The sequence below is a fragment of the Schistocerca nitens genome, chromosome 6 (assembly GCF_023898315.1).
Source record: "Schistocerca nitens isolate TAMUIC-IGC-003100 chromosome 6, iqSchNite1.1, whole genome shotgun sequence".
Classification (NCBI taxonomy): domain Eukaryota; kingdom Metazoa; phylum Arthropoda; class Insecta; order Orthoptera; family Acrididae; genus Schistocerca; species Schistocerca nitens.
The window spans coordinates 572,166,342-572,193,093 of NC_064619.1; the positions used below are offsets into that span (position 1 = coordinate 572,166,342).

General features: G+C 41.1%; 1 protein-coding gene across 2 annotated transcripts in view; it reads right to left on the reverse strand.

Annotated features, from left to right (window-relative positions):
- Positions 1 to 5,846: 5,846 nt before the first annotated feature.
- LOC126262942 (cytochrome P450 6k1-like) overlaps positions 5,847 to 26,752 on the reverse strand; it is a 125,740-nt gene continuing 104,834 nt past the window's right edge. For both annotated transcript variants that reach the window (XM_049959881.1, XM_049959880.1), the window contains exons 6-8: positions 26,086 to 26,307; positions 7,905 to 8,156; positions 5,847 to 6,048 (exon numbers count right to left, since the gene is read on the reverse strand). In XM_049959881.1, the coding sequence (XP_049815838.1) occupies positions 5,876 to 6,048; positions 7,905 to 8,156; positions 26,086 to 26,307 (647 nt within the window). In that variant the 3' untranslated portion in view covers positions 5,847 to 5,875. The remainder of the gene's footprint in view (positions 6,049 to 7,904; positions 8,157 to 26,085; positions 26,308 to 26,752) is intronic.

Here is a 26,752-nt window from a genome sequence, read left to right on the forward strand (position 1 = left end):
ACTGACTAGAAGGTATAATTTCATGATAAAAGTTCAACTAAGTGGGACAAGTACTACAGTAAGAAACTGTGTAGGTTTACATGTCGTAACTTAAAGCGCACAAATTACCCACAATACGGGTGCTTGGAACTTCCGGTTACTAACTTGTAGGACTTGTAGAGGGGACTGAGTACATAATACACTACTGGCCATTAAAATTGCTACACCACGAAGATGACGTGCTAAAGATGTGAAATTTAACCGAAAGGAAAAAGATGCTGTGATATGCAAATGATTAGCTTTTCAGAGCATTCACACAAGGTTGGCGCCGGTGGCGACACCTACAACGTGCTGAAACCAACCGATTTCGCATACACAGACAGCAGTTGACCGGCGTTGCCTGGTGAAACGCAGTTGTGATGCCTCGTGTAACGAGGAGAAATGCTTACCATCACGTTTCCGACTTTGATGAAGGTCAGATTGTAGCCTATCGCGTTTGCGGTTTATCGTATCGCGACATTGCTGCTCGCGCTGGTCGAGATCCAATGACTGTCGGCAGAATATGGAATCGGTGGCTTCAGGAGGGTAATACGGAACGCCGTGCTGGATCCCAAGGGCCACGTATCACTAACAGTCGAGACGACAGGCATCTTATCCGCATGGCTGTAACGGATCGTGCAGCCACGTCTCGATCCCTGAGCCAACAGATGGGGACGTTTGCAAGACAACAACCATCTGCACGAACATTTCGACGGTGTTTGCAGCAGCATGGACTATCAGCTCCGAGACCACGGCTGCGGTTACCCTTGACGCTGCATCACAGACAGGAGCGCCTGCGATGGTGTACTCAACGACGAACCTGGGTGCACGAATGGCAAAACGTCATTTTTTCGGTTGAATCCAGGTTCTGTTTACAGCATCATAATGGTCGCATCCGTGTTTGGCGACATTGCAATGGACGCACATTGGAAGCGTGTATTCGTCATCACCATACTGGCGTATCACACGGCGTGATGTTGTGGGCTGCCATTGGTTACAAGTCTCGGTCACCTCTTGCTCGCACTGACGGTACTTTGAACAGTGGACGCTACATTTCAGATGTGTTACGACCCGTAGCTCTACCCTTCATTCGATCGCTGCGAAACCCTACATTTCAGCAGGATAATGCATGACCGCATGTTGCAGGTCCCGTACGGGCCTTTCTGGATACAGAAAATGTACGACTGCTGCCCTGGCCAGTGCATTCTCCACATCTCTCACCAACTGGAAACGTCTGGTCAATGGTGGCCGAGCAACTGACACGTCGCAATACGCCAGTCAGTACTCTTGATGAACCATGGTATCGTGTTGAAGCTGCATGGGCAGCTGTACCTGCACACGCCATCCAAGCTCTGTTTGGCTCAATGCCCAGGCTTATCAAGGCCGTTATTACGGCCGGGGGTGGTTTTCCTGGGTACTGATTTCTAATGATGTATGCACCCAAGTGAAAATGTAATCACATGTCAGTTCTAGTATAATATATTTTTCCAATGAATACCCGTTTCCTCCTGTGTTCTGTACTTACTGTTAGATAAGTCATTTCAGTAAATTAAACATTTCACACATTTCATCTGCTATTTTCAAACAGCATCAATTACTTCTGACACATTAGAAGTACTACACTTCCTTTTATCTTATTTCTCATATTATCCACTCATACAGGGGTTGAGCAAAAATATGTGAGCAATGCATGCTTGAACATAAATGCAGATGCTTACCAAGCGTGAAGGGTGCATTGTATTCATCCATGAACAGCACCTGTGCAATGTTCTCAATATATTGTAAGTATCAACCATGGTAAGAACAGTGTTCTGTATAATTGAGTGCATTATATCGGAGCTATGTGAATGCGCATATTGGCAAATTGTTAGTCCTCATATGGTGGGTGCTTCAGTAAACAAAGGTAGCTGAACTGTTTGGTGTTTCAAGTGGCACTGTATCGAAGAAAGCAGAAAACTATCATTTGCTAAGTCACAATGTGAAATATAGTGTGTGTGTAGAGTGATTATGATGGACAGTCATAGAAAATTGTGACGAAAGAAATAAGAACACTGCAGCTGCAAAAATCGCAGCAGAACTGAATATCGCTACTGTGAAACATATCAGCTTCAGAACAACATAAAGGGAGCACCAGAACAACACGAATTGAGCTCTAGATGCAAGGAACTGCAGAGCAAGTTGAAATTCCGAAATAACTCATCACTGATGTGAGGAAAACATGATTCTGAAGCTATAAAACCTGGAGCAACGGACAAATGTTGTGGTCAAGTGAGTCTTGTTGCACACTATTTCCAACTTCTGGCTACATTTACATCCCTAGAGTCAAGCACAGCTGGGGTCCAGTGATGATTTGGGCATCCATCTCATGGTGTTACACAGTCCCCATGCTTGCTCTACAAGGTTGCATTACTGCCAAGAATTGTGTGATCATTTTGGCTCATCAGGTCCATTCTATGGTACAATGTTTATTCCCCAATTGCTATGCTTATGCTGTGTTCCAAGAAAATAGGGCCCCTATTCACATAATTCGCATAATCCAGAACCTGGTTTTCTGAGCATGAGGATGGGTTGTAATATCTTTCCTGGCCACCACAGTAACTAGATCTCAATATTATTGTGCCTTTTTGGTCTACTTTGGCTAGAACGGTACATAATCGTTACCCAACTTCTGCACCATTACCTGAACTTTCCACCATTTTGCAGGAACGGTTGAATAAGATTCCCTTGAAGACTGGAGAAGACCTGTGTTTATTCCTTCTGAGATGACTGAAAACTGTTTAGAATGCCAGAGGTATTCCTACACCATCAATTAATGAAAGTAAGCCTAAGTATTACTGTTGAGAAATATATATAAATAGAATGACTAATGTGCAAATATTGAGGTTTGATGAGGGAAAATTTTGTTACACTTTTCTCACTAGGAAATCAAGTAGTGGCAGTCTGCCAAGAAACAAATAAAATTATTCACATACTCTTTACAGTGTGGTATAAGCTTAATAGTGATGCTCAGTCTTGGTAGAGATCAGGGAAGTGTACAGCTATGAGTCTTGAGGGACTGCTTTGTGGGGACAGAATCAAATTCAGACACTTTTCCTTAATAATGATATTTCAGTATATAAATGTAGAATCATGTAATTTTTAAAATTCTTTACAATAAATTAATTTTTTCAGGAGCACATTATTCCCATAAAATCCACAACAGAGTCCACATGCCTATGCTTGTGCTAAATTAAGTGTTCCTTCACAGTAAACAGATATTTTACTTACTAGCACACAATTAACACAGCTGCTATGAAGAATGATCTTTTCAAGTAACCAGTGATTGTTAATTTCTGAAAAATATCAGATTATCTTCTCTCCTTCTTCCATTGATAGATTTCCATATTGTAAGTTGAAAAATAAGTAAGCAGAACTCAGAATTGTATTTAAAATGGGTACTACTATGGTAAGTCCTTTGAATGGATTTTTGAAGACAATGAATGAAAGTTATGCAGTGAAATTAGGATGTAAGATTTTAAAATCTATATGATGAGTTAGCTGTTCCAGCTTCAGCAATATCTGCAATATTGGAATCTTATTTTTCCTTCTCCTGCATTTGTGGGTACATATTTCATTAAGAATTATTTTATCAGAAACTGGCATGATGAGAAGATCATGGTAATGTGAAAATTCAGGTTAAATTTTACTATGAAGTTAGGGAGCAGCACATGCACAGTATAAAGTATGTCGATTCTTAAATGTTAGCAGCCATCTGATGATGAACCTGCCAGTTTGAAATTGGTAACAGTACTATTCTTTCTAAATCAATGGCATTATTAACAGTAGCTGTTTGCTGTTTTTATTTTAGTTTATTAAATGTGCATTTTTACATGATGAGAATAAAATTGAATAATTTACTTGCCATGAAGAATGTACCAGGCAACATAAAAGTATAAACTACGGAAAGCTATTTCAAACTTGAGATCTGATCGCTGTTTGTCATGAATTTGGCTAGACACTTAGCTATTGCACCATCTTCCTCGGTGAACATGTTTAGTTTGTGAAATAGCTTTCAAGTGTAATATAAGGTATTAATAGTTTCTTTAAGTAACAACAGAGGATCTAATATATAAATGAGAGCTGAATAAGATATTTCAAGAGACAAGTTATGTATGGCATTAATTGATGATATGAAAATCTAATCTTATGCAAGGGACAATTATTTCTTTTTAATACAATCATACTCAATTTAGTACCTTCTGTGCCACCTCCAGAGGTACTGTATCTGTGTTGCATAAGAATTACCTACTGTCACTGACTACATTATAAGCAAAACATATACATGCATATTACTTCAATGTTCTTTGCATTTGTTTGAAGCTCAGACACACTTTTTGAACAGTACATACGAAACTGAATACTTTGTAGTAAAATATTTGCACTACACACACTCAATATGATCTCCCAGTGGCTGAAATGTGTAACTTCTTGCTTAAATTTATGTTTCATAAATGCTGTAAAGTTAGTAGAAATGCTTATTTTCTAAAATATGGTATTTACATGGCAACTTTTCCTTCCTCAAATGGAAATAAAAAACTTCAATCGTTAAGTCATAATAACATTAATTATAACGATTTTATTTTCAAGTGATGTAACATAGAAATATTATCAGTATCCTCACAGTTTTACCATTAGGAGAGTATTGTCAAAACAAAAAAAAAATATAATGTTAAAAAACAAAGTGCTATTTATTTCATATGCATCAGTAACTCTATATGTATGTATTATGTTAAAAGGTCTGTGAATCAAGAGTCAGATTGGCACTGGTTGTGATCGCCAACAGAGAAAGAGAGAGAGAGAGAGAGAGAGAGAGAGAGAAGGGATGAAGTAGGCAGTTTTAGAACTGTATAACCACATACCAATTTCAGCAGGTATGCAGACAGTGTACAGAACTTTAAAATTCTTTGCACAGTCCTCTCAGAGTAACTTAAAATAGAGAAAAGATTACTGCCAAAAAGTCACTCTATTAAAATTTGATACAATGAAGGTGGTATGCTACATGTAGCACGATTTTTGTGTTGGAAGAACAGTTGCTATACTGAAAGACAAATGACAGTACATACACTGATCTAAAGAAAATTGTGTGATTTTTCAATGTAATGTTGCTTTTATATTGAGGAAACCATCATAAACAAATTTACAATTTAATCAGTATTGTAGTTGCTGCTGGTTTCAGGATGCAGATCTTTATTAGCAAATGAAAACACTACTTGTGTGCTAATGCTCTGCAAAATGAATCATCAATTCTTGATCCTAACATGATGAATCTAAGGGCATTGACCTTACAGTGATCTAACATGCCATCAGAGTGTATCAGGAAAGTTACAGTCTCAGTTGAAATGATAATTTCTATTATGCTTTCACAGTGAGAAGTCAAGTGAAACATTTGACTCTGTACCAGACTCTCTCTCAGTCAAAGAAAATCATTAGTAGCAAACAGCATATATCAATGGATTTCAAAGAAATCACTGTTTACTGAATAGTAAATATTCTTTATATTTTGGCATATTTAGAACAATCATCTTCATAATTGTGGAGCTCAGATAAACTGAGTTATGTGATGTAGTGTATTAACTATAATATAGTGGCTTAAGTGGTATAAAATATAGTTACATATCTCATTTAACTGCTAATTACAACAGCTTTATATTCTTTAGAAATAATGCGACAAGAACTGCTAAACACACACACACACACACACACACACACACACACATATATATATATATATATATATATATATATATATATATATATATATATATATATATATATATATATACATAAGTACAAAATGTTAAAGCATTTGTAACTCAGACTACGATTGGTTTCTCTTTCTCATTCTCAGCTGGATACCTCCTTTTGGCATGAGAACAAACGATCTGGGCTCAAAGGTCAAGTGGTGAACAGACTTCTCACTTGGTTCAAAGCTGAATCTTGACAGCAGATATGTAAGAGCAACTTTTGTCTGCAGTAACCCAAACCTCATCCCTGAAACAAAAAGAGAGTGAAAAAGTTTTACTGTAAAGGAATAAAATTTCCACATTTCATGCAAGGTTGAAGTATTATTATTATTATTATTCCCAGAGGCGGTTGCTAGCCATTCCTTCTGCCTCGTACTGTTCTATTCATTTCCACATTGCATACACTTCCTTTAGTGTCATCCACCATCTTGTATCTTCTCCTTTCCTTAATTCTTTTCCCACAAATTGTTTCTTCCAATGTATTCACCATCAAACAGTTCCATTGCAACAGCTGACCATCCCATTGTTCTTTCTTTTTCTTATAACTTCCAAAATTATTCTCTCCTATATCCTGACCATCACATCTTTCTCAGTCACTCTCTGTGCCCAATTAATTTTTCAAATTTACTCGACACCCACATACATTAAATATAATATCAAGAAATGAGGGAAGCTACTAGACTGAATTAAAAGATGGTAAGCAGCACTAAATGTTTACATACTTATGGTTATCTCACGATTATACAGTATATCTGGTACTCCCCTTCACTGCATATTGATGTGTTCAGTGACCCACATTCATTACTGAGCATTGTGATAATGCAGATAGGCAACATCTATTTAAATGATAGTGCCACTGTAGCTGATGTGTGTTTGCATTTCGCTGACATACTCTATGACAGTGGTTCCCAATGCAGGGGTAGTTGACCTCTGAGGCATAAAATGAAATTTTCTGTAGTGTAAACACTAAACAATTCGATTCTATTTCAGGCACAAAACTGAATTATTTTCAAAAAATCATTACTATTATTACAATTTTGTAAGACTTTAATAATAATTATGTAAATTATCAATAATTACTTTTCCTCAATTAGTAGCAGTAATGTTGAGGAGGTCACAGGAACCTCACATAGTCCACTCACTACACACATATGTTGCACTTTGTCCTGTATATCACTGATGATAAGATTGAGGCATATAAAGAACAAATGCTAAATAGCTCAAGAAAATGTCTTTCCCAGTTGTAGATAGCACCTGCAGTAGTTCAGAAATGCTTCATTACTCAGCTACTACAGTGTTGCACAAAGTATTATTATTATTATTATTATTATTATTATTATTATTAATACCATTAGGGTTTGTGGTCAGACTCAAAGCATTAACAGCTTGAAGTCTTACAACTCCTGCCAGTTCACAAGTAAGGAGTGCAGCAGTCAAGTGATTTACAAACAGTAAGCATAGTGTACACATTTTAACTTGGTTGATTTTAAATGGGATTGCAGTGTGCAAGTCAAGCAGTTGCCACAATGGAGAAGAGTGAGGCAGGAGAAGTATGTTTTGTAACAAGTGCCTACCGTCACTGTGCATAATCAGCTAACTTATCTCAGAAGGACTTGTGGGTAGCACTTGTGATGCAGCATGAATTCCTTCATCATTAATTGTAACACACACACACACACACACACACACCTATAGTTAAGGTGCTGTCACTGTGAAGTAAGGGAAGAAGTATGCTCCTGAAGAAATAGCAGTGCATTGGTCTCTTTTGTTGTTGCAGCGGTTTCATGGGTTAAAATATCCTACCAGTTTTTCACCAGCAGTATTCAGAGAGAATTTTCAGATTTGAAATGCTCCTTGTTTTAAACGATTCTATTATTTTAGAACATTTCATTGTTTCTGGAGGGAAAAAATAAATGTTTTATAGTGTTTCATCTACAAAGATACAGAGAAATAGTTCACTCCCATCATTATCTGTTTCTCTCTTGACAAATAGAAGGTGCAGAAAATGAATGCAAAGTAGAGAAATAAACATGATTTTTGAAATGGGTAAATTGAGATGTAATACATAAGTGTTATCACCCCAAAGTAGCTTCCATGACTCACCTATGCAGATGCGTGGTCCTTCTCCGAATGGCAGGTAGACATATGGGTGTCTCTGGGCCTTCTGCTCTTCTGAGAACCTCTCAGGGTCAAAGCGTTCAGGGTCTGGGAAGTACTCTGGGTCATGATGCAGACCATACACAGGTATAAAAACCTTAGTACCTTTCTCAAGGATAATGTCACTGTCAGGTAGCTGGTACTCGGCATTGCTCTCCCTGCTCAGTACTGGAGCTGGTGGATATTTCCTCAGTGTTTCTGCAAAGAGACAAACACATTTCGAAATTTCCCAACACATGAAAAATATGCGTCGGGCTGATATTGATTCTGGAGCTCTAAGTTCTGCTGGCAGTTATCAGCCATTCCCAAACACCAAAGTTCAGAGATTTACTTTATTTCTGTCAAATATGTGAGGTCAGCTGCTGTCAGTTATGATCGGCAGTGCTAAGTAGTGGACGTGTGGCTGTTGTGAGCCAACGTTGTTGTGTCACAGACTGCAATGGATTACCGTCACTACAGCAAGCGTTCAAGACATTCTTCAGGATGTTTTGAAGAAGAGCAAAAAGTGTGCAAAATTTATCCCTCACACCTTGACTCACGAACAAAAACGACGACGCATGGATGCCCACTTCCACTTGAAGATCAAAGTGTGGACAATTCATTTCCAGAAAAAAATCATCACAGGTGACGAGACTGATGTTATCAGTACTAAACTAACACAAAACGACAAAGTACAAACATTCACATGAAGGGTTAACACTTTGGCGACATAACTGACATTCAAGCCAATGTGATGTGGCAGTTGAACAAATCCTTAAGAAGGATATTTCTGATGGTTTCACATGGTTGTATGAGCGCTCTCGGTGTTGTGTTCAGGTGGGGAGCGGCTATGTAGAACATCACAAACATTAAACCACCATCTTAATGTTTCACTATTTTTTAGTAATCCAACCTCAGAAAGCATTGGAGTGACAGGATAGACGTATAGCTTCAATTTGGCATCGCCTCTCTCCTATGACTCCAAATTCTACGGAACATATTCCTTATTCTAGAATTTTTCAATTTGCAACGTATGCCACTTCCAGAAGACGTTGGAAAACTGTCTCCAGATTCTGTAAACGCTCTTCTTGCATGAAGCTTGAGACCCAGATGTCACCAAAGAAGTCTGTGCAACACGGAATGGCCTGAATCAGCTGCTCCAAACATCGTTGATAAATTCCAGGTGCAGATGAGACTCCAAAAAGGCAAACAATTAAACTGATAAAGGCTAAAGAGGGTGTTGAGCACTAAGAAACACTGTGAAGTGGTGTCCAGCAGCAACTGCAGGTATGTGTTTTGTAAGTTGATGTGTGAAAAATACTAGCCCCTGACAACTTCACCAAGAACTCCTCTGGCTGGCGAATCGGATATGTGTCTGTGATGTGTGTTGACCGTCTGTCTAATATCGCTGCAGTGGTGCATTACGCCATCTGGCTTCTGCATCAGCACCAAAGGAGCGCCCCACTGACTTGACGAAATTGGAAAAACGATGCTGAGGCCTTGACCTTTGTCGCGCATGGTGGGCTCACAAAATTTAGTTATTGCGACGGCTAAAGTGAGACGTTTACCTCGAAATTTTTTTGTCTCATAGAAGGAATTCTCAAACAATTGGTCGTATGACTATCGTAAAGAGTTCAAATTTTGGAAGGAGACTGACTGAGATAAAAAACGTACTTTGCTATTTAGCTGGAAGCCAAAAATAGAAAATGTGTCTTAACCGAAAAATGTTTTACGCCAACCGTGAATTAATCTCTGACAATGTACTATTCCATATTCTTATAATGTGCAGAAACGGAGAATTTTACCCTCATAGGAATACTCTGCTTACTGTAGAATACAACGTGACGTAGTGGCCGTTGCAATGCAGAGAAGCCCAAGAGCCAGTACCTATACGAGTTAATGAGTCTGACCATAGCTCCTGTGTCTGCCTAAAAGTCGTTCGGTAGCGTGTCCACTACCAGCGCCAGTAAAATACGCAAGGGCAGCGCTAGTGGGGCGTCAGAGACCACCTCTGAGAGCAAGGAAAACACCGGGTCTTCCGATGACTGCCCCGCGGCTCGCACTATGTCACAAAGTGTTGCCAAATGATGCAGTTTGTGGCTTACTCCACATACTGCACCTAATGTCGGTGATATACACCAAATAACACTCGGGACCAGACGACCCGCGTGCCCATTGAGCAGAAACAGGTATGGAAGGGGAGCAACGCCGAGAATCCGGAAAACGTCGTGAGCGGGGATTATTATGCAATGATTGATGCGTATCCTACGAGCCCAATGTACGCGATGATAGGCAGCGCCGTGACGTCACTGCACTATTAATCGTTGACAGCGTCAACACACGGTGGCTCAGCGGAAGACAAGGCCGCCTGGTTCACCTCACGTGGCATTGGTGCCTGTATACTACGCACATCTTCATCACCTGCCAATTGTCGGAAAGAATGGCCCTTGCCACTGCCGCAAGTTCATGCGCGTCTGCAAGCTTAGCGACTGTGGCCAGAGAAGGGCCGGGAAAGCCTAAAGCCCTAGTTTTGACCTCTGGGTCGAATGTTAACCGGACGATCGCGTCCCTCACTAGCGACACCGCATATTAGGCAGCTTACTATGGACACGCTAACTGACACTTGCAGGAGAGTCCTTGCAGGTCGGCGATCCATGCCACATACGACTGCCCAGGTAGCTAGTGGTGTTGGTTAAACTGTAACCATGCCGTCACTACATGGGTTTTGTGACAAAAATACTGTGTGAGCAAATGACAAAGGAGCTCAAGATTAAATTTCTCAGGCTCTATAGATACTTCAAATTCTCCACAATTTTGTATTGTCTGAGGGGGCAAAAGTCATGGGATACCTGCTAATATCGAGTCGGACGTCCTTTTGCTCAGTGCAGCGCAGCAACTCGACGTGGCATGGACTCAACAAGTTCTTGTAAGTCCCCTCCAGAAATACTGAGCCTTGTTGCCTCTACATCTGTTTATAACAGCGAATGTGTTGCTAGTGCTGAATTTTGTGCATGAACTGATCTCTCATTACCTCCCACATGTTCAATGGGGTTCATGTTGGGCGATCTGGGTAGCCAAATCATGCACTCTAATTGTCCAGAATGTTCTTCAAACGAATCATAAACGATTGTGGTACAGTGACATGTTTTGGGGACATAGAGTCAACGAATGGCAGTAAATGGTCTCCAAGTAACCGAACATAACCATTTCCAGTCAATCATCAGTTCAGTTGGATCGGAGGACCCAGTCCACTTCTTGGAAACACAATCCACTCCATTACGGAGCCACCGCCAGCTTACAAAATGCCTTGTTGACTGCTTGGGTCCATAGGTTCGTGGAGTCTGCGGCACACTCGAAACCTAGCATCAGCTCTCACCAACTGAAATCGGGACTCATCTGGCCAGCTGTTTTCCAATCGTCAAGAGGCCAACCGAAATGGTCACGAGCTCCGGAGAGGCGCTGCAGCCGATGTGTGCTGTTAACAAAGGTATTCTGCTGCCATATCCCATTACCGTCAGATCTCTTCGGACTGTCCTAATGGATACGTTTGTCGTATGTTGGACACTGATTTCTGTGGTTATTTCACACAGTGTTGCTTGTCAATTAGCACTGACAACTCTACAGAAGCGCCACTGTTCTCGGTCGTTAAGTGAAGTCCGTCAGCCGCTGCGTTGTCCGTAGTGAGAAGCAGTGCCTGAAATTTGGTATTCTCAGCACACTTTTGACAGTGTGGATCTCACAACATTGAATTCCTTAACCACGAAATTGAATGTCCCATGTGTCTAGCTGCAACTACCATTCTGCATTCAAAGCCTGTTAGTTCTTGTCGTGCCGCCATTATCACGTCGGAAACCTTCTCACATGAATGACTTTAGTACAAATGACAGCTCGGCCAATGACTTACCTTGTGCACGTGATACTACCGCCATCTGTATATGGGATTATCGCTGTCCCGTGACTTTTTGTCACCCCAATGTCATCCTGTGCTGATGGATAATAATAGGCAGCCCCACCGATTGGACCGCCGATACACCTTATCTGGCAGTGCAGCAAGGACCGGCGCAGGTAATACTCCCACCTTTCCGAAGACTCGTCGAAACTGACATCCGGTATCGGGGGACGACAGGGGAGCAGGCTTCTCTGTAGGTGGCTGGCCCGCCACCACCGGAGCGTGAGAGTGTATCAGTTCCGCATTCTGCGAGCTGTGCCTACAATTATACGTGCTCCAGCTGTCGTTGCTTCTACAGTGCGTAAATGCCAGGTCCATGGTGGCCACAATTTATCTCTACCAAAAGAAAGCAGAGCATAATATCGTGCGACGTAGCCGCTTCAGTATTTGTTCAAGACGTGACAACGCCACCAACCGCCATTGTAGGCAAGAATGTAACTACACTAGGCGACAGCGGCTCGGCTACAAGTCAGAGAGCTGAAACCCTGAAAGAGGGAAACTGTTCTCTACAGGGAAGCAGTGAGTCCGAACACAGTGCAGAGAATAGGCACAGAGGCAAAAGCAAGGCGCGACCACAGACATACATTAATAGACTGGCAACACCACGTACAGTATCATCGGCGTTACTGAAGCCAGAACTTTAGACTGGATTAGATTAGATTAGATTCAGTTTTCGTTCCATAGACCCAAAAAATGACATGATTGTCGTGGGTGTGGAACATGTCAGAAAGTATAACATAAAAACATAAAACATTTGAATATAATACTTACTGCCCTGACCATTTGTCAGGAGACTGTCGAAATATGTGAATACAATGCGGTAAACTGGAACAGTTAATATTTACAGAATTAACACGCTGTGAGAATGAAACATTGTTATGAACTATTACTATATTTATCATACACCAAATACTTAATCTTTACTGTTGTGGCCAAGTGCTGTCGAAACTGATATATAACAGACAATTTTACTTAAGTTGGCTTAACAAGCTCTGTTAAGATATTCATCTATAGAGTAGGAGGAGTTGCCTATCAAAATGTCTTTCAAACTCTGTTTAAACAGTGCTTTATATGAAACCAAGTTTTTAATGGTTGCTGGAAATTTATTGAAAATGTGTGTTCCTGAATATTGGACCCCTTTTTGGACCAAGGTAAGTGATTTTAGGTCTTTATGTAGATTGTTCTTATTCCTAGTATTGATACTATGTATTGAGATATTGGTTGGAAATAGAGATGTATTACTTGCAACAAATTTCATTAGGGAATAAATATACTGGGTATTAATGGTTAGAATACAAAGTTCCTTGAACAGGTTTCTACAGGATGTTCTTGAATTTACATCACAAATGATTCTTATCATACGCTTTTTCACCCTAAAAACTTTTGCCAGTTTGATGGGTTGCCACAGAATATGATCCCATATGACATAACAGAATGAAAGTAAGCAAAGAATTCAAGTTATTTTATATTTATATCTCCTACATCTGACATCATTCTCACTGTACATACAGATTTGTTTAGGCACTTAAGCAATTCTGTGGTATGCCCTTCTCATTTACTATCGAGTTGTAATCCCAGAAATTTAACATTGTCAACCCCTTCGATCTTCATGTCTTCATATGTTATACACATGCTGGAGGGAACTCTCTTACAGGTTCTGAACCGCATATAGTGGGTCTTCTCAAAGTTTAATAACAGTGAATTAGTTTAAAACTACTTATTGATGTTAGTGAAAATTTGATTAGCAGCTATTCCTAAATCTGTACTTAACTTGCTACTTATTGCGATGTTAGTATCATCTGCAAACAAAACATACTTAGCATCTGGCAATGTAACAGATGAGAGGCCATTAATGTACACAAGAAAAGGCAATGGACCCAAGATGGAACATTGAGGAACACCACTTACAATTAATTCCCAGAGAGATGAAGACTGACTGCTTACTGCACAGGTATTTCACAATGAAACCCTTTGTTTTCTGTTAGATAGATAAGACTCAAACCATTTTGCAGCATTGTCAGTGACACCATAATATTCTAATTTGCTTCAGAGAATTCTGTGGTTGACACAGTTAAAGACTTCTGACAGATCACAGAAGATGACAGTAGGCTGGAATTTATTATCTAATGAATTAATTACATCCTCACTGTAAGTTTTTTAAACTTTCTCTGTATCAGAACTCATCAGAAATCCAAACTGTGACTTGGAAAATATATTATTGGCAGTCAGAGTCTTAAGGAGACGCTTGAACACAACATTATCAAATATTTTTGAGAAAGCTGGCAGTAGTGAAATTCGTCGATACTTTGATGGTGTTTCTTTATCCCCCTTCTTTTAAAAAGGCTTAACTTCAGCATATTTTAACCAGTCTGGAAATGTTCTGCTGATAAGAGATTGATTACAAAAATAATTTAAGTCAGAACCCAATTAGCATGAGCACCCTTTGATTAACTTCATTGATATCATACCCACTGGAATACTTAGATTTTAACGATTTTATGATGGATGCTACTTGTTTGGGAGATATGTCATCTACATTTTACTGAAGGTATTTTTGAAGACTGGTCTCAGATACTCAATTGCACTGTTCACCACATCAGATAACCCCAAGCTGTCAGTGACAGAAATGAAGTACCTGATTAAGAGGTTTGCAACACTACAGGCATTTGTTACCGAAGTCTCATTTATCTTTAGCACTATCTGTTCCTCTTCCACCTGTCTCTGTCTTCACTGTATCCCATACAGTTCTTATTTATAAGTATCTTTCTCTCATAATAAAGCTGCTTCGATTTCTTGATTACTTACTTCAATATTTTGCAGTATTCTTTCTGATGCATTACAATTCTAACATCAGAATTGTTCCTAGATAGTAGACACAGTCTCCTTTTTGTCCCACATGATGTCTTTACTCCTTGTGTAATTCACAGTTTACTTTTTGACTTCTCTGTTATTTGAATTAACTTTAGGTTCAAAATCGTTCAAATGGCTCTAAGCACTATGGGACTTAACATCTGAGGTCATGAGTCCCCTAGACTTAGAACTACCTAAACCTAATTAACCTAAGGACATCACACACATTCATGCCCATGGCAGGATTCGAACCTGTGACCGTAGAAGCAGCGCGGTTCCATACTGAAGCGCCTAGACTCGTTCGTCCACAGCCCCCGGCGAATTACCTTTAGGGGAAAACAATTTTCAAAAGAGGTTCAAATGGCTCTGAGCACTATGGGACTTAACATCTGTGGTCATCAGTCCCCTAGAACTTAGAGCTACTTAAACCTAACTAACCTAAGGACATCACACACATCCATGCCCAAGGCAGGATTCGAACCTGCGACCGTAGCAGTCGCGCGGTTCCGGACTGCGCGCCTAGAACCGCTAGACCACCTCGGCCGGCTTTCAAAAGAGGAGGTAACTTTATTAATGAATGCTTTGTATTTTCCATTTGAGTCAAAAGTATTGTAAACGTCTATCCAGTTCATGTCTTTGGGCAATTTCCTGAATTTCTCAATTTTTGACTTATTTATTACCCTCCTGTACTCAGATTTCATAGATTTTCTATCCTGACAAGTTTCAACATTTAACATAAGGTTCTGCATGTCATGATCAGATAGCCCATTTACTATTGGTTTCGTTATATGACATTTTTCCCTAGATTTGTCTACAAAGATTATCAATAGCAGTCGCAGAGCATTTACATATCCTAGTTCTAAAGTTTGCAGTAAAAACTAAATTGAATGATAGTGTTACTGACAGAGATTTTCAATAAATCCACATTAAAATCACCAGCAACCACTTTTTTTTTACCATGTGCTGAGACGACAGAGCTTCTAGATTTTTTATAATGAGGTTAAAATTTCCTGAAGGTGATCTGTATTTACCTTGTATTATAAAGGACTTATCGTGAAATACTACTTCTGTTGCACAAGCTTCTAAGTGCTGCTCTGAGCAAAATTTATTAATATCAATATTCTTGACATCAAAACAGTTTCTGACATGTGGCAACACCTCCCTTCTCCACATTTGCTCTACAGAAGTAAGAAACTAACTTTAATGCTGTAACATTTAACATATGTATACCAGTGTATAGCAATATGGAGGCGAGCGCAAGGACGTGTAAAAATCTGTTTATTTACTGATAAAACAGTCGCAAGAAATGGTGATGAACTTTACCTTTAGAGTTGTGACAAAATGGTTATTGGGTGCATCGTGTTTGGTTGTAATTTCTCGTATAACAGATGGAACATATAAAGAAAGAAATAAAAAAATGGTTCAAATGGCTCTGAGCACTATGGGACTTAACATCTATGGTCGTCAGTCCCCTAGAACTTAGAAGTACTTAAACCTAACTAACCTAAGGACATCACACACATCCATGCCCGAGGCAGGATTCGAACCTGCGACCGTAGCAGAAAGAAATATTTCACATTACTAGAATAACTAGAAACATCCTAAGTATTTTGCTGTTGTAATCCTAAATAATTACATTACAGTTTGTCTTATCTGAAATACTGGCAAAGCTTAAATAGTTTATGTACATTTTAGAGGGTTACATACATCTAGTATTAACAGACATAACTTCATGATATCCTTTTTACCAGTTTTGATCAATTTTGGCTTTTCATCGAATAGTATGCTCATTATGAAAGTGCTCATATAAGTAGAATGTGTTATTTGTCGTTGAGAACAAGTGTCTTTATTCATTTGAGTGTTCTTATGAAAACTAGCGTCTGTTTTAAACGCATGAATATGCAACTTGATGTTCTTCTCATAACTCAATTCTACAATGTATGATTCAACTAGTCCAAAAATATTTCATCAACTGCAAAACTTTATTAGACCACCTCGTAAAGGCGACAACGTCATTTGGTTTCAGAAAATCTTGGTAGTACAATATACTGTACTCGAACATTATGAATCACCTCGAAGAAAATGACTTATTGATACATAACCAACACCGATTCAGAAAATATCATTCTTGTGCAACGCAACTAGCACTTTATTCCCATGAAGTAATGAGTGCTGTCGACAAGGGATCTCAGATCGATTCCATATTATTAGATTTCCAGAAGGCTTTTGATACCGTTCCTCACAAGCGACTATTAATTAAATTGCGTGAATATGGAGTATCGTCTCAGTCGTGTTACTGTATTCGTGATTTCCTCTCAGAGAGGTCACAGTTCGTAGTGATAGAAGGTAAATCGTCGAGTAGAACAGAAGTGATATCTGGCGCTCCGCAAGTTAGTGTCATAGGTCCTCTGCTGTTCCTGATTTACATAAATAATCTAGGCGCTAATCTGAGCAGCCCCCTTAGATTGTTTGCAGATGACGCTGTAATTTACCGTCTAGTAAAATCATCAGACGATCAGTTCCAATTATAAAATGATCTAGAGAGAATTTCTGTATGGTGCGAGAAAAACTAAGAAAAGTGCAAGGTCATCCACATGGGTACTAAAAGAAAACCTATAAATTTTGGGTATAAGGTAACTAGCACAAATCTATGGGCTGTCACAATTCGACTAAATACCTACGAATTACAACTACGAGCAACTTAAATTGGAAAGGCCACATAGATAATATTGTGGGGAAGGCAAAACAAAGACTGCGCTATGTTGGTAGAACACTTAGAAGATGCGACAAACCCACTAAACAGACATCCTACATTACGCTTGTCCGTCCTCTGCTGGAATATTGCTGCGCGGTGTGGGATCCTTACCAGGTAGGACTGACTGAGGACATCGAAAAAGTGCAAAAAAGGGCAGCTCGTTTTGTGTTATCCCGCAATAGGAGTGAGAGTGTCGCTGATATGATACGCGAGTTGGGATGGCAGTCACTGAAACAAAGGAGGTTTTCTTTGCGGAGAGATCCAATTACGAAATTTCAATCACCAACTTTCCCTTCCGAATGCGAAAATATTTTGTTGACACTCACCTACGTAGGGGTAGATTTTCATCATAATAAAATAAGAGAAATCAGCGCTCGAACTGAAAGATTTAGGTGTTCCTTTTTCCCACTCCATTCGAGAGTGGAATGGTAGAGAAGTAGTATGAAAATGGTTCGACGAACCCTCTGCCAGTCACTTAAGTGTGAATTGCAGAGTAACCACGCAGATGTAGATGTAGATACAAACTTGCTGACGCCGCCATCTTACCTCACCAAAAGTCAGGATTCAGTAAAAGATGCATCTTGCCAGTCTAGTAATGTATGCCTGTGGGCACGACAATCGCGAGCGACTGAGAACTGAGCACACGGAGACAGTGCACAGTGCGAGTTGAAGTCTTGGTTTGCGGGTGTCGACATCTGTCTGTGTCAGGCCTCTAGGCGCTGGCAGGTACACATCTTCTGCCATGCCTTTCTTCACCCTCGCCCTCTCTGACAGCGTTGTTCACTATTCCGTTGCGATAACCACGCTAGCTCCTCTGCGCCCGTCTTAATGTCTGGCGGGCATATTACAATTTCCTTCTCCATCCTTGTCTAGTCCGAGATTTCAATCGTTTTCTTACGGTCTTGTGGTCAATGGTGCATTAAACCGCATTTTCCTTCGTTCCGTTCTTCTTGTAGTAAGAATATTATTTGGTCTCTCTGACTTTTTTTATACTAACATCTACCATTCAAGCGCGACAAAGCATATGATTGCAACGCTCGAGTTAGAAGGTGATATTTGAATGCTGAAAGGCCTAATAGCACCGAAGTCTTTGCAAGAAAGTTGGAAATGATTATTCAGTTCCTAAAGAGAAACATGGGCCCCTGAATCGTTCCAGTGGACAAGTGTTCTTTTCATCATACGAGGGCAGTTCAATAAGTAATGCAACACATTTTTTTTCTGAAACAGGGGTTGTTTTATTCAGCATTGAAATACACCAGGTTATTCCCCAATCTTTTAGCTACACAACACTATTTTTCAACGTAATCTCCATTCAATGCTACGGCCTTATGCCACCTTGAAATGAGGGCCTGTATGCCTGCACGGTACCATTCCACTGGTCGATGTCGGAGCCAACGTCGTACTGCATCAATAACTTCTTCATCATCCGCGTAGTGCCTCCCACGGATTGCGTCCTTCATTGGGCCAAACATATGGAAATCCGACGGTGCGAGATCGGGGCTGTAGGGTGCATGAGGAAGAACAGTCCACTGAAGTTTTGTGAGCTCCTCTCGGGTGCGAATACTTGTGTGAGGTCTTGCGTTGTCATGAAGAAGGAGAAGTTCGTTCAGATTTTTGTGCCTACGAACACGCTGAAGTCTTTTCTTCAATTTCTGAAGAGTAGCACAATACACTTCAGAGTTGATCGTTTGACCATGGGGAAGGACATCGAACAGAATAACCCCTTCAGCGTCCCAGAAGACTGTAACCATGACTTTACCGGCTGAGGGTATGGCTTTAAACTTTTTCTTGGTAGGGGAGTGGGTGTGGCGCCACTCCATTGATTGCCGTTTTGTTTCAGGTTCGAAGTGATGAACCCATGTTTCATCGCCTGTAACAATCTTTGACAAGAAATTGTCACCCTCAGCCACATGACGAGCAAGCAATTCCGCACAGATGGTTCTCCTTTGCTCTTTATGGTGTTCGGTTAGACAACGAGGAACCCAGCGGGAACAAACCTTTGAATATCCCAACTGGTGAACAATTGTGACAGCACTACCAACAGAGATGTCAAGTTGAGCACTGAGTTGTTTGATGGTGATCCGTCGATCATCTCGAACGAGTGTGTTCGCACGCTCCGCCATTGCAGGAGTCACAGCTGTGCACGGCCGGCCCGCACGCGGGAGATCAGACAGTCTTGCTTGACCTTGCGGCGATGATGACACACGCTTTGCCCAACGACTCACCGTGCTTTCGTCCACTGCCAGATCACCGTAGACATTCTGCAAGCGCCTATGAATATCTGAGATGCCCTGGTTTTCCGCCAAAAGAAACTCGATCACTGCCCGTTGTTTGCAACGCACATCCGTTACAGACGCCATTTTAACAGCTCCGTTCAGCGCTGCCACCTGTCGGAAGTCAATGAAACTATACGAGACGAAGCGGGAATGTTTGAAAATATTCCACAAGAAATTTCCGGTTTTTTCAACCAAAATTGGCCGAGAAAAAAAAATGTGTTGCATTACGTATTGAACTGCCCTCGTACATACTGAGTGTTTGCTAATCTGTCGTTTAAAAATAGTTATCAAGAAGTTTGTATTTACAGTAATCTTCACTGTCACACAGACATTTCATATTGTGCAATTATTACGATAATTACTCATTTTGAACTACAATGGATGATTAAAATAAATTTCATTATGAAATAAATGGATTGTTATGCTTCAGTTAAAATGGCTTTTCTTAAGGACATGTCTTCAAGATTGAGTGAAAACACATTTTATTCTTGCTACAATGTTTGGTGAAACGGGAACTTTACTTTTAAAAAGTTGAGTTACTGTAATACGCCACATAATGGGAATATGTACAATACATGAACTTGTTTACTGGTGTACCTTAAAGTCCGACAATAGTAGGAAATGTAAAAGTTTTTGGATTTCGCTACTTAACAACTTTTTAGAATGTTTCTTTTTCTTTGGTTTAAATTCTCATACATATGACCACAAAAATCTGAAATATCTTGTATAATTTTCTAATTTCTAATAAAAAGACTGAAAGAAACAAAACTCATTCGATTTCACAGGAGAAAGAAACAATGGAATTTGCTGTCATACCACTCAAGTGCAAACACTGGTCGCTGAGAGGGTTCAAAGATGACAAATTGTGCCTCTGGAATGTTTCACTGGGCACAGCCAACGAAACGTATTAATGGTTCAAATGGTTCTGAGCACTATGGGACTTAACTTCTGAGGTCATCAGTCCCCTAGAACTTAGAGCTACTTAAACCTAACTAACCTAAGGACATCATGCCCGAGGCAGGATTCGAACCTGCGACCGTAGCGGTCGCGCGGTTCCAGACTGTAGCGCCTAAAACCGCTCAGCCACTCCGGCCAGCAAACGTATTAATATGTTAAACTTAGTCTGTATACCTCAGTTCCATACACCGTATTATTTACTGAGAGAAAAAAAAGAAGCTGATTAAAGATTACCTATTAGATGTGTCGAAGAATCGAAAGCTAATCTAGAGGTCAAACAAAAGAAATTTTCGAGTGTCATACTCACCACTGCTTCCAACTTGGGTTTTGGAGGGAAGGTTGAAAAATTAATGAGAAAAAAGGGATTGCTAGAATGTAACATATTTCCAATGGTGAAAATATCAGAGACGGAGTACTACCTCAGCTGGATAAAGATCTGGGAACGAATCGGTTGTGGCCTTTTTAAAGGAATCATCTAATCATTTATGTTCAGTGATTTAGGGAAACAATGAAAATATTATAAGCATGCTAGGACGAAGATTAGAGCGTCGACTATCACATGTGAATACAGACCCGAAAGCTAAACATGATGTGGTTCACGAACAATAGCTGTGTACAAGTTTGCAGAGAAGTTGTTCAGATGCCCAAATCTGTGGAGTAAATAGCAATATATCCCCTCCTAGTGATGTCTTCTGACATACACTCGCTGATCGAAAGTGTCTGGACACTCATATGTAGTGGAGAACCGACGACGATATGTCAGAAGAGGTGGACCCGACAGTATAAAAGGAGGCAGGAAGTATTGTGTAGTAAGTAGAGTAGCAGTAGCAGCAGAATGAGTCCGTCAGGGCAGCTCAGTGACTCGAACGTGGACTAGTCAGTGGATGTCACCTGACAAACAGATCCGTCTGGAACATTTGAACCCTTCTAAAGCAGCCCAAGTAGACTGGTGGCGATGTGTTTACGAAGCGGAAACGAGAAAGAACAACTACAGTAAAACCTAGGCCAGGCAGACATCATGTTCTGACCGACAGGTACTGTCGAGTACTGCGGAGAGGGATTGTAAAAATTCGCATGAAATCAGTGGAAGGAATCACTGGTGAGTTCTGAGGTAGTACCAGCAGTCCAACTAGCACAATAACTGTGGGTAAGGAATTAAAAATGAATGTGGTACAATTGTCGAGCAGCTCTTCATAAGCTACACATTTCTGGTGTCAATCCTAAGCGACCCTTGGTATGGTGTGGAGTGATGAATCCTGTTTCGATGCGATAGATGATTGCGGATTTGGCGAATGCCAGAAGACGTTGTCTGTTATCATTTTTAGTGCCGACAGTGAAGTACGGAATAGGTGGTGTTACAGTATGGGGAGTTGTCCGTTGTTAGGGTACAGTTTCTTTCCTGCACTTAAGAAAACGTTAAATGCGAAACGACATGGACACATTTTTACGGCATAATGTATTGCATATAATAGAGAACGAGTTCGGACATGATGATTGTTTGTATTAGCATTATAATAGACGCCGTCATAAAGTAGCACCTGTGAGGTAGTTGTTTGTAGACAATAACATTCCTGAAATGGACTGGCCTGCTCCGAGTCCCGACCTGAAGTCAATGGAACACGTATGGGGCGAGTTAGAAAGTAGACTTCGCTCCATATCCTATAGTCCAACATGACTACATTCTCTGGTTTCGGCCCTTGAGGAATAATAGATCGCCATTCCTCTTAAACGTCGACAAGTGCGAAGCCGTTCTGTTCACTAGAAGACCGAAACTACTGCGCAAACATCAACACTGCAAATGGCTCTGAGCACTATGGGACATAACATCTGAGGTCATCAGTCCCCTAGAACTCAGAACTACTTAAACCTAACTAACCTAACTAACTAACCCACAGCCATGCCCGAGGCAGGATTCGAATCTGCGACCGTAGCGGTCGCGCGGTTCCAGACTGAAGCGCCTAGAGCCGCTCGGCCGCCACGGCCGGCTCAACACTGCAACCCAATAACACTACAAGCACGCCCAATACGTTTCCGCGAGAAGGTGAAATACCTCGCTGTCTGGCTGCACCGGAAACTACTCTGGAAGGCCCACATTCAACACGTGACCAACAAAGCAAACGCGAGGCTCAAACAACTCTACCCTATGCTTAACAGGCTTAGCACACTGGATAGGAGGGGGTCCAGGTCCATGTACATCACACTTGTCAGACCTCTGATGACGTATGCTGCTCCTTCTTGGGATACGCTGCACCCGCACGCCTGCGCCGTCTGCAGCTCATACAGAACGAAGTACTCGGAATCATAAGCAACGCTCCGCGATTCACACGCACCGCGGATCTTCACCAGGAATATCGGCTAGATACCATCTTGCAGGTATTCCAAAAACTCTCCACACGACTGTACAGAAACACGAGACACTCGCGTAACCCGTTTATCCTTTCTCTGGGTAACTACGACCAGTGCTTAATTTCTAAACTTTTAGGTCCCGGAACGCGCTCCCTTGTACCACTCTCCCTCCCCACCTCCCCTTGTGATAAGTCTTACAATGACAAATTTTTTGGAAAATACTGTTCTGAACTTCAGGTTTTTGAACCATAATATCTTATAATCAAAAACATAACACCACAAGGTTCCAATATAAACAACAGCTGCCACCGCCTGCCGCCGTACCAGTGTCACTGTGCTTCATAAGTATTGGCACAAGCCGGTAGTCTTCGTGACTATGACATCATGTTTTCAAATGCTGCCAGCTGCAACGTTCGAACAGTTGCTTTGTAGCTGCTCTATGAACCTGTGTTCAGTATTAATCATCAAGGCATTTAGCGGCTAATGACGATGAAGATATTCCTGCTCCATATGGGTCTCGTACAATTCCAACTTCCCACGTCTTTCCAAAACGCTAATTCCGTGCGCATTTTGTACCATAGCAGCTGATCGTTGCGTCGCGTCTGAGTTGATAACAATGCAAGATAAAGATAAAACATTCCCCCCCCTCCCCCCTCATCCTGAGGCTGCCGTAATCTTCTTCCTGTCCTCTCCTCTCCTCCACACGTCATGTTACACTGCCATGGGGAAAGACTATATGTAATGTTCTCCACTCAGATTTTGTCATTTGAAACTTTCACGATACTGAGTGAAAAAGAAATCACAAGTTTTATTTATACAGGTAATAAATAAATTCGCTTATAAATGTAAAATGTAACTAATAGAATAAAAAATATCTATGATTTACTTTTACACTCGTAAAATAATTAAGTAGTTTCTATGTTACTAGCCAAAGAGAAAGGTCTTTACCATTTAATTAACGTGAGACTCTATGTGTAAAAACTGAACTGAAAAATTACTATTGTTGTTTGTAATTTTTGGCGGCCTTGACACAACTCTACTCCGTGGCGGCAGCATCAAAGCTGGTCGAAGCTAAACATCTATGGTCCATAGCACGCTACCACGAAAGTACTTGCGAGCCCCTGCAACACAGCTAATACTGGCAACCCCAGATGCTCGACCAGCCGAAAACAGGCAATCGCAAGGAAACCGTACTGTACGCAGCACGCAAACCAGCCCCCCCCCCCCCCCTACACTGTGAGCTCATCTATGACCAATCGCCGACTAATGTATGACGACCTTGAACTGTTACAGGGACGCAGCAGCTGCAGCAGGCCCTACAACGAGCTCCTGCAACGATAAAGGTAACGATGCACGATACGTCGCACTGTCGCAGCTAGCAAATCGCTACTGCCCTTACTACCCGCCCTACTGTCGCAGAAGGTTTTTTCCCCTTGGCGCTTGCCTTGGCACTTTTTTCCCTCTGCCCTTACAAACCGCTACCCTTCGATCGCTTTCGTCCACTTTCTGTCTCCTGATGGACCACGTCAATGAGTAATCCTACCCAGACGCATGGAAAACATCACAGCCTGCATCTTGTGACTCACGATTTGAAAACTAACATGTTATACGGAGGTGACAGTAGAACTTTTGGTTTCGTCACCACGTTGGTGTGGGCGTGCAGGGGCCCCATCCTTTAGGGCCATTCCTCCAGACATGCGGACACTTCATTAAGAGTGTCCCCAGAAGAAGGATAAGCGTGGACACACCTCATATTAATGTCCTCTAAAAGATATCCTGATACATTTGATCAGGTAGTGTACACCTCATGTATTAATTAGTTCATAAAGAATCTCAAACTGAAACTTTCTGGCAGATTAAAATTGTGTACCAGACTGAGACTTGAACTCGGGATCTATGCCTTTCGTGAGTAAGTACTCTACCGATTGAGCTACCCAAGCATGACTTACGACCCGTCCTCAACACTTTATTTTCGCTAGTACCTCACCTCCTACCTTCCAAACATCACAGAAGCTTTCCTGTGAACCTTGCACGATTATCACTCTTGAAAGAAAGGATATTGCAGAGACTTAGCTTGGCCACGGCATGGGTGATGTTTCCAGAGTAAAATTTTCAAAAAAATGGCTCTGAGCACTATGGGACTTAACTTCTGAGGTCATCAGTCCCCTAGAATTACTTAAAGCTAACTAACCTAAGGATATTACACACATCCATGCCCGAGGCAGGATTCGAAACTGCGACCGTAGCGGTCGCGCGGTTCCAGACTGTAGCGCCTAAAATTTTCACTCAGCAGCGGAGCGTGTGCTGATATGAAACTTCTTGGCAGATTAAAACTGTATGCCGGACTGTGACTTGAGCTCGAGACCTCTGTCTTTCGCAGGCAAATGCTCTACCGAGTGAGCCACCCAAGCAAGACTTAGCCCGCCAGTACTGCCCAAGTCTGGAAGGTAGCAGGTGAGTTACTGCCGGAAGTAAAGCTGTGGGGACGACTCGTGGGTCAGTCATTAGAGCACTTGCCCACGGAAGGCAAAGGTCCCGAGTTCGAGTCTCGGTCTGCCACTCAGTTTTAATCTACCAGGAAGTTTCATGTCAGCACACACTCCACTGCAGAGTGTAAATTTAATTCTGGAAAACCTCTGATGGTTGCAACACGTGGAATTAAAATGGCAGATGCGATTACAGTCACCTAAGCGCAGAATATTCCACTTCTTACGACTCTCCTTCCTTTTTTTCATCGCAAGAGCACAAATAGGCGCTAGAGCATAATGAACGTAACGGAAACAGGCCGACATTTTCTTGATGGCTTTAAGTTAACTGCGACAAAGTTACTTCCGGCATGACATTGACTAACTTTAATTATAGAAATCCTCGTTTTTCTATTGGTAGCAGAAACAATGGAACAAAGCGACTTTCTAATCTACCACACAAGGAGTCTGCGATACCTGTGTTGACAGTACTGGTAGAATGATTCAGTTTCACTTACATTAGCTTTAACTAATCAAAGAAAATCCATACCTGCAACAACTTTACCGAGGTAGTGAATATTGTTCACCGCTTCATAAGTGACTTCTCCTTTGTTCTCCTTCAGAACAGCGTCAATCTCCTCCTGCACCCGGGACTGGATGTCTGGGTTGAAGGCCAGTTCGTGCAAGGCAAAGCTCACGGTGGATGACGACGTCTCAAAACCCGCGATGAAGAACACAAATGCCTGGGCAGCGATGTCATCGATTGATAGCCCTTAAAAAAATTCAGAAAATGTATTACTTCCACTAATCATACAAATGCAATCGCAACTGAATATATCTAAACATATTCAGCTATGGCTCGATCTCCAACGCAAGAAGTCCTTTTCAGTGAGAAATGAAGTGTCTCGAGGACTGTACAGTGGTAATTCCCGATACTTAAAGTCTTTCTGGTACATGCTACATTAGCAACTCTTTCATACTGCATGTATCTAAATTTCGCAGTATGTTGTGATTTATAAACTGAAATAATTTTTAAGTGGCATACTCTATGTCTGAGGTTGCCCAAATGTGCATTATTTATTTCTCTGCAATAAACTACCAATGTTATTAACATTCCTTTCGTGTATTTTCTAGAAGTGTAATATTTTTTGTTAAATTCTGCAGCAGTCAGACTGAAATGGTACGTTAATTGTTTTCTCGTGCAATAGATATTATAT